At 40.4% G+C, this 9593-nt stretch overlaps 1 protein-coding gene across 2 annotated transcripts; it reads left to right on the top strand.

Moving 5' to 3' along the window:
* The first annotated feature begins 2673 nt into the window (after positions 1 to 2673).
* Positions 2674 to 8556, top strand: yif1b (Yip1 interacting factor homolog B). 2 transcript variants are annotated; one of them, XM_084018747.1, is made up of 8 exons: positions 2674 to 2826; positions 4332 to 4431; positions 4744 to 4873; positions 4992 to 5096; positions 5367 to 5503; positions 6076 to 6231; positions 6444 to 6537; positions 7093 to 8556. In XM_084018747.1, exons 1-8 carry the CDS (start codon positions 2790 to 2792, stop codon positions 7246 to 7248), a joined length of 915 nt encoding a protein of 304 aa, XP_083874873.1. In that variant the 5' UTR covers positions 2674 to 2789; the 3' UTR covers positions 7249 to 8556. The 2 variants fall into 2 exon arrangements, with proteins under 2 accessions (XP_083874873.1, XP_083874872.1); XM_084018746.1 differs by having other exon boundaries at positions 2677 to 2835.
* Positions 8557 to 9593: the final 1037 nt, after the last annotated feature.

Here is a 9593-nt window from a genome sequence, read left to right on the forward strand (position 1 = left end):
TTATTTGTAGCGTTAGTTTCAGGAAACCTGTAACACTCACAGTTCAAGTAACAAATAATTAAAATAGCCTACTTGCCTGTGGAGGTGAGTTTTTCCAAGCAATCCATTGATTTCATCCAGCCGTTTCAGTTGGAAGTCAATTGGCCGTGGCACCACCACATGTAGCGGCCCTCATTCACCACTGCCACCGTGTCCAGATCACGCTGCGCAGCTAACAATGCGTTTTAAACAAGGAGTCAGAGCGAAGCGCAAGACCGAGCACCTCCATGTCCCCAGTTAGGTCCTTTTAGGTCCTGTTTAGTGGAGCACCGGCAAGAACATTTTCAAGGAGCCAGCTTTCATGACCTCACAGGGCACCAAGATCAAGAAACTAAAGTAGACTAACACAATAGGTACACTTACTCAGAATTAAGTTGGAAAGGTTTGCTGTGGTATTACATTGGCAACACAGTGCACATCTACACAAACGTGCTGACCTTTTATAAAAAAAAATTAAAAAGCAGCATAATGTGTCCTAGGCATTTAAAATGCCTCAGGTATCTGAATGATGCAACAGATCCAGTCATATATGCAAGATGATGATAATTATTATATACTATAGCCACTGCCAGCTACAGTTCTACTGTCCTGTCCTGAGAATTGTGTTTGCTATAAAATTTGACGGTCACAAATATTTGGCACAGTATATTTTACTTTGTTTGTGCTCGACTATCATTATTGATCAAAACATAATCCCAGACTCATTCAAGCGATCTAAAAAGGGGTTAGCCAAAGATGTCCACTGACCCTCCTCCTCCGTGACTCCACCTGGGAACAGAACACAGACTGTGTCGGTACCGGAGCCCACCATAGATGTTGGTGCACCATTAAAACATAAATTACTTAGTCATGATTTGGCAACTTTATTCTCCCTGTGCCATAACATAAACAAAAAATGAAATATGTGATTTATAACACCACCACAAGATCGGCCAAAATAAATTAGATAATGTTCAGCAATTGAATAAGACTACAACCTTGTTATCACGAACTTGGGTCACAACACTATCACCCACTTCACTTGTCACAGCATCACTATCCTAAGGAGACTCACACAAAGAGGCAGAGCTCCTCCTCTAGGTGACTGGTGTCCGGGTTCCTGTCCTCAGTTTCCATCTCTCAGCTGCTGTTCCGAGCTTGCCCTCCAGACATGTCATTGGCCATTGTGGTCCCTTGCTCAATAGGGATAGGCTCAGTCAATAGTCTATCAACACAATGAAACTTCTGCAGGGGCAAGAGATTCCCAATGAGAGATGGCCAGCCGAAAAATGGCCCTAAAATACATGTCTGGTTAAAACAATACACCCCACAGGACATGCATTGAATATGCATCAATACAAATATCAAAGCCATGCACCAAAACACAATGCCTTCATATAAAAAATAAATTTAAAAAATGTAATAAAAAAAACCTTGCATGAAACAAATTTCCACAACAAACCAGTATCATATGGGCCATAACTGTCACACAAACCACACATGCGGGTAAGAAACTACCGCAAACCCAAAGCCATGTCATTTCCAAACCAACATTCGCTCACATCGAGCAGACAAGGTTTAAAAGGTGCGCTTAAACACGACCACGACTAGTCCGAGCCTACTACTAGCAGGCAGTGGCGCCGCCAGCCGGAATCCTGTACGCACTGTGCTACTTTTTTTGAAGGTGGGCTAGATATTTAAATTTCAGCGGGTGACACCAAACAACGTCTGCCCAAGCAAGTCAGAGCTTTTCTTTCGCTCACACAGTGACCTGGAGAGACGCAGCCGCATTTGAGAGGACGATCGCGCGTGTGTTGGCCCCTCTCCACTACACAATACAGCTCGGCTCTAGTCTCGTCACCTCTCTGCTGCTGAGCACTGTGGGCCGAGCCGATGCATGTCTCTCTCCCCGGGCCGGGAGAGTTATCATACAGTACTGTGCGTGTGTGTGCGTGCGTGGAGTGCTCACAAGCGTGCGCTTGTGTTTAGGGCGGGGATGGAGGGCACAAAAAAAATATTTGCACCGGGGCCTATCACCATGATATACGTTGTATTTTGCCGTTTCTGTGCGTACATTGAAATTGAATCCTGGCGGCGCCACTGCTAGCAGGTACCCCAAAGCACGTAACCACAAATTCACGAATCTTACCTGGAATACGGGAATTGGACAGCGGGTGGCGGTAAATAAAATGTATTTAGTGAAATAACTTCAGAAGTGTAGTGAAGTCGAACAAAGACGGACGCGTGCAGACGTCGGTTGATGAAGCCAGGTGAGCTAGGGAACCTGGGAGTTGTCGTTGTATCCCATAGCACCGCAAGGCCCAGGTGCTCCCAATCTGACTGGACCGCTTTTCCTCTGATACCTTCAAGGGAAACATGAAACGTAGTAGGCAGGGAGGGGCATCGCAATAGGCTACCACGAGCAACAACATGCAAACTAACTACTAAATACACTACTTCAATAAATGTACTTACATTAATCCACTGTTAATGGGAATAACTGTGAGCTAAAGCAAAATGCCGAGTTTATGCTAATTAAACTAGGACACTTATAAACAGCAGATGGCGGTATTCACCTTTTAAGTCGGGTTGTAACCGGTGTCGAACACTAAAAACGAAGAAGAAGAAGAAAACGTTTACTTCCGTGTAGAAAAAAATATATGAATGACTCGCTCCAACTCAACTTCTCCGCGTAGCTTTCTAACTAGTAGCAAGAGCATTTCAGTGGAGTCGGGTATCTGACGGCTGCTGCGTCCACCGAGTTAGTTCAAATGGATTACACGGCGACTCAAAGCGGGTTCAGACAGCGTAAGTTACGTACGTGATATTTAATTTAATCAATCAAATCGCCCTTTAATAGTAGCTAACGGCTGCGTGTGTACATGTTGTACTTGCTAGCTTTCTGGAATTCAACGTAGACGGAACTGAACCGGTCGAGGCTAGCCACTAACGTTAGCTATGACGTTTAACGTCTTGTAAAAACACCCGGCACCAGAAAACCGTCGGCTCAAGTCCCCCACACTCTAGCGTTAGCCAATGTTAAATATATATATAAGTAACCGCTATTTTGCAGACAAACGCCAGCTATCAAGTTTGCTAACTAGCTAATTTACCCAGTAGACTAGGCTGGCTAACGGTCCTCGATGGTACTTAACTGGGCTCAGCCTGTACATGCCATTTGCGTCCCTTATGTATGGAGGTGACTGGGATATGTTTGACAATATTTATTATAATCAGACCATTTAATGCGACCTAGCGTATTCGTTTTAGCTGACGTTAGCATAGCCTTTGTTTCCCATGTTCAATCTGGGTTAGACTTCGGGGCTTGGGTTTATTTTTGGACTCAGACCATAAGCAGGGACGTCTGATGAGTGTTCGGGTTAGTAATAAGGCTATAACCAATACATGGGATTTAAGGTTCCCTCAAGTCGCTAAAGAATAGTATATCTAACAGATATCTGTGCATAAACAAAAGCAAATGAGCCTCCCCCAAAGCCCACTACTCAGAGGATTCAAGCACACCCTGAACAAGGAGCCATGGCCCACTACTTTGAGTTATAAAAATCACGAGACCAATTAATGAAAGAATGCGTGTCAGGTTTTGAGGTATATTTTGTTCCTTTTTAAAGATGTTAAGTTGTTTCTCTGTGTGGACCTAGCATACTGTAGGTTTTATTTTCCATTGCCATGAGGGATGTCAGGGAAAGAAGGTCGAAACTTAATAAAAACCAGCTGTTTGTGGTTCTTCAGTGATGTAATCTGCTCTTGTGATAAGTGTGTGATGAGGTTATTACTACCTCGGGGATGGATTTGGATTTATTTTGGATGTATCTTGCTCATGGCATTCACATTGGGATTGGTCGTCATTTGTAAACACACTGCATTTGATCTGTGTTTGGTGTGCACTGCACATGAAGTGGGAAATGGCATTTTGCTACATGGTGTGTACGACTAAGGATTCCCACAGGTCAAGGAACACTAATGTTTGTAGTTTAAATTTGGGGATGCCTTCGCTGGCATATAACAAACGGAGCACCAACAGCGCCGCACTTCACATCTCTAGACATGCTTTGTTTCAAAGTGGTGAATGTCTGTGATATTCTTTTCTAAAATAAACATTAAAATTAGAATAAAAAAAAATAAAAAACACAACTGATGCATGCTGGTTCCTCAGAGTCCCTGTAATTGTGGCTGCCTGGCATTTGCTTGCTTTACTAATTTCTCTACACAATTTTTCCATCCCCTAAAATGAGTTATTTGAGATTTGCAAATTATTTGACATATCCCTTTCTCTGACTTCTCTTACTATCCAGAGCCTAATATGCGTCTAAGGAATAACTCCGATGGTTTAGAAGGCAGCCAGCTGTTTGAGGATACGAGCGGAGTGGCACATGGACGACAGACAGCATACAGGTGGGAGCCAGGCTGATGTTAGGCGGGATAGGAACTGTTAAATATATATATATATTGCCTTATTGGAATTTGCATGTCTGTGTACTATATGACGTCAAGGAAGAAATCAGGCTGTATTTGTCAATCAATGAGATCTACCCTCGAAGATAACATTTTGACTCTGTGGGAGAAAATAACTATCCTAATTTACTTAATTAAGTTAATTCAGCTTTTCAGTGTATTATCTCCTCACAATAGATTTGTCTACTTTTTTTTAGCTGATACATCTATCATGTTATTACAGTTATACATTTTCTTGTGTCATGTTGGCAGTGGGCAGCAAAGCAGGCCTCAAGCAGCAGGATTTCCTGGCGAGTCCATCCTATCAGACCCCATGTCTAACCTGGCAATGCAATATGGCAGCACGCTGGCATCCCAGGGAAGGGAAATTGTGGACAAGAATGTAAGACTTGAGTCATGAATATTTTATATTATTGCTAACCAGAAATTATGCAAAAGGGATTCCAGCAAAAGCAGCCTGAATAATACATGTGTGTATGTCTTCTGCTTGCTTGTTTCAGCTGGACAGGTTCATACCCATTTCTAAGCTGAAATATTACTTTGCTGTGGATACAGTGTATGTGGGGAAGAAGCTGGGTCTTTTAGTTTTCCCTTACATGCATGAGGTAAGTCTGCTTACACCTCCTAAATATAAAACATATTCTGTTATGCACCTGGAGAGGTAATCCTGTGTATTTCAGGCTTTCCCAATGTGCTCTAGGTTGAGGCAAAATACCTACTCAGTTTAGCCTGTTCTAGTTTACATTCCTTTGAAGAAGTAATCCAGACTATACAGTATGCGGCATTTTATAAGAATCTACAATTTTACTTGCTTTCAGCCCAACATTTACTCAGTAAGGGTTTAGCGAGGGTGATCGTGTGTGTGTGTGTTGCAGAATTGGGAGGTGAGCTACCAGCAGGACACTCCTGTAGCTCCACGCTTTGATGTCAACGCTCCAGATCTCTACATTCCCGCCATGGGCTTCATCACGTACATCCTGGTGGCTGGACTGGCCCTCGGCACACAGAACAGGTACACATGTTACATGTATCCATGTTTTTCATAAACGACAACAACAACAACAACGATAAAAGTTTGGCAAAGACTAATCTAGACTGATCTAATGCTTTATCATCATTCCATTCTTTATCCAAGCAGTGATCAATTACTGATAGATGATTTCTTTGTCGTTCATGTGTTCCAACATAACCAAGTAGGTTTAATGAGAATTCCAGGTGTTTTCCACTGAGACAGTCTTTACTTTTTGCCAGGTTCATTTAATGGGTTGCTCTTCTTTCTAATGCACATCGGAGGAGCAACAACTACACAGCAATTAAAACCTTCAGCTCAGATGGCAGCAACACCTACAGAGAAAACTAAGTCTGGATGGAATAATTACAGTGTTTATGTGATTCAACTTTAGTGTTTTTTTTTTCATAATAATTTTATAATTATTGAAATTATACTAAAAGCACTCAAACAAAAACATCACTGCAGCTTGATAACATAATGATGCACCGTCTCACACTGATAACACAACTAGAGTCTATTATAGAGTTTACAATATACATCTATAGACTGTATGATTTTTGTGCACCCTTCAGGTTTACCCCGGAGCTGCTGGGAGTTCAGGCCAGCTCAGCGTTGGTGTGGCTGATCATGGAAGTCCTGGCGGTCCTGCTGTCGCTCTACCTTGTGACTGTAAACACCGACCTCACGACCATAGACCTTCTGGCCTTTTCTGGCTACAAATATGTGGGGTATGCACAGCATCTTTCTATTGTCACACTCATCCCCAACTCAACCTCTCACCTCATTTTGTTGCGGTTTATTCTCTGGCTAATTAGCAAATTTTGACTTGAAAAATACTAAAAACAAACCCTGTCTTAAATGAATAGTTTAGCACTAAGGATCTGTGGATATTATACCTAAATTCTGACTGGGTGTGTCTCTCTCCTCTTTGTTTCCTCAGGATGATCGTAGGGGTAGTAGCAGGCCTGTTGTTTGGGAGGCCCGCTTACTATCTCTCTCTACTGTGGTGCTGCGCTGCCATCTTTGTCTTTATGGTGAATACCAGCATCTACTGACTCTTGCATTTGAATAATTAATCTTAATCTGACATATCTCATGTTTACAAATAACTGAGGATCGAAGTCTACTCCACAAACTTATTATGTTAGACGCATTCCCACTGCATGGAATGATATACCTCTATATTGTGGAAAGGATGTTTCCTTCTCGGCATCCTGGACATTTTTCCCTCAATCTCACCTCGACTCCCGACAATACTTTTATCAGATTTCTATCCGCTGTCTGCACACACAATTCAATGTTTTTATGCAAAACTTGTACCTACAGACGCATACTGTATACAGATAACTGATGTCAAGCCAACAAAGAATACAGACAGAAGCTGTAATTGTGCACCCTCCCACATTGCCATTTGACATTTTTTTTCTAATTGTAAACGCCACCACTTACTATGACCTCAACACACAATCACATCATTTAATTGACCAAAATCTAAACATGATGACTGACAGAGATGGATGCGTGTCACAAGTCGTGTGGTAGGCCCAGCTGACATATGCATAATGATAATTACATGCGTCTCTCCTCAGATCCGCACCTTGCGTTTGAAGCTGTTATCTGAGGCGGCGGCAGAGGGGAGGCTGGTGAGAGGAGCCAGAAACCAGCTGAGGATGTACCTCACCATGTCTATAGCAGCAGCACAACCCATCTTTATGTACTGGCTCACCTACCACCTCATCAGATAAAACACACACACACACGCTCGTTGTGTACAAGATGAACTCGGCTGTCCAAATGCCATCGTAACCCACACACACATCAAAGAAGCTGGACTTGGATGAAACATCCCATCATTTCCCAGACACAAAGACAGAAGTACTCGCTCCATGTAGGCACGGAGTAAAAACAACACATGCTACAAGACTATTAGCACAGCACGAGAGGCTTTACTGCCTTTTCTCTCACAGCACAGCCCTGCGTCATTAGTAATGCCTTATTTTTGTCCTTTTTTATGTAATGTCTTCAAACATGTGTAGCAAGAGCAGGTGTCTATGTGTTGTTTTTCTATACGTTGTAATTATTTGTTAATTAAGTTTTTTTTAGTAATATTTAAGTATGTATATTTGTGTATAGCAAAGGTATTATTGCAGATGTAGCTCTGGTCTGATATTTCATGTGATTTTTCTGAGCCAGCTCAAAAGCACACTAAGTTCATACAAACCGTCCATTTAGTGACAAGGAAGAAGTCAAATCCAGCTTTAAAAGTGGTTTCACTTCGATGTTTGACTTATATTTATTTCATTGCTGAGAGAAATGCCCGTTCTGTCGTTGGATCTGGATACAAGTGTCATCTAACCGGTGTGTAAGTGTGGGTGTAGTAACGCCTCCATTTTTATCCGTGTAATCTTTTTGTATGTGCTTTGATACATTTATGAGCTTTGCTGCCTGACAACTCTTGAATAGAAATATCAACTATGTAAGCCACGACATGAGGATGTAGACCTTGTGATGAAATGTTGAATTGACGTTGATATCCTTTTAAAAAAAACTGAGTAAATTATTTACTGCTTTAATACTGAAAGTCTGATGGAATAAAGAAAGGGAAGGGATGGTCTGTTCTGTGAAAATAGTTTGTCTGTTTGAGATGCTTGAAAATGTAATGTCAGGAATACTCTTTCTTTAATGTGCTTGTAAATCATCTGTCAGCTTTTTTATGTTGCCAATGTTAACTCAAACTAGGGTAGGATTCATGTCTTTAATGAATTGAATTTAGGAAACTATTACAAATTCAGGATTTTTGCATTTTGCATGATTATCTCAGTCAACTGAGGTGCCAATAAAACCCTTTTCCAAATATTTTTGACAAAGTGCTCATTTAAACGGGAATGCTGAAATTGCAGCATGTCATTACGATTGTCTTATATATAATTTACCTGTTTTCAGGGTTAATCATGAATGGATTTCATCCCTGTCAAAGTAGGCTGAAAGCATCCAATCTTTCAAATCAAGCAATTGAAGCAAAATGACTGATCAATAAAGTCTGACTGATGGAACTGCTGAGCTGTGACTTGTGTTTTTTGCTCAAAATTCACTCCGACTTGTATTTCTCTGATGTGATTTTTTTTTATTAAGTATTTTAAAATAAAAAAACCAGGCACTACAAGCGATACGAGCGATTTTTATGACGTTTTAACATTTATTCATTATTTTTTTATGAATTTATTTTGACTGCCTGGTTTTATCTCATCAAACAAATCCGCAACCATTAGCAATATTGGATTCACAGGATGTTTGTATGAGTATCATGCTTTTATATTTAGATATGAAACTGTATAAATTGTAGTGATTTTTTTATTATTAAATCGTCATTTATTTTTTGAATTTGGGTTTTAATGCCTGTTTTGGACTCACTACAATCAGACTTGGAGCGACAAGCAGCCATTTTTATGACGTTTTAACATTTATTCATTATTTTTTTATGAATTTAGTTTGACTGCCTGGTTTTATCTCATCAAACAAAGCCGCAATCTTTAGCAATATTGGATTCACAGGATGTTTGTATGAGTATCATGCTTTTATATTTAGATATGAAACTGTATAATTTGTAGTGATTTTTTCATTATTAAATCGTCATGTATTTTTTGAATTTGGGTTTTAATGCCTGTTTTGGACTCACTACAATCAGACTTGGAGCGACAAGCAGCCATTTTTATGACATTTTAACATTTATTCATTATTTTTTTATGAATTTATTTTGACTGCCTGGTTTTATCTCATCAAACAAATCCGCAACCATTAGCAATATTGGATTCACAGGATGTTTGTATGAGTATCATGCTTTTATATACATATTTAGATATAAAACTGCATAAATTGTAGTGATTTTTTCATTATTAAATCTTCATTTATTTTTTGAATTTGGGTTTTAATGCCTGTGTTACATCCCCTGGGAGGTCTAGGGGCTGTGGGGGAGTAACACATTACAAAAAAAGGAAACTTAACTCCCAAATCAGTTTAAGGCTTTATTATGTTGCCAAGAAAACACACTGACTCACGCTTTGAGCACGCAAAGTGAAAACACAAACAGAAA

This window comes from Eutrigla gurnardus (genome assembly GCF_963514095.1).
Source record: "Eutrigla gurnardus genome assembly, chromosome: 10".
Taxonomy (NCBI): Eukaryota; Metazoa; Chordata; class Actinopteri; order Perciformes; family Triglidae; genus Eutrigla; species Eutrigla gurnardus.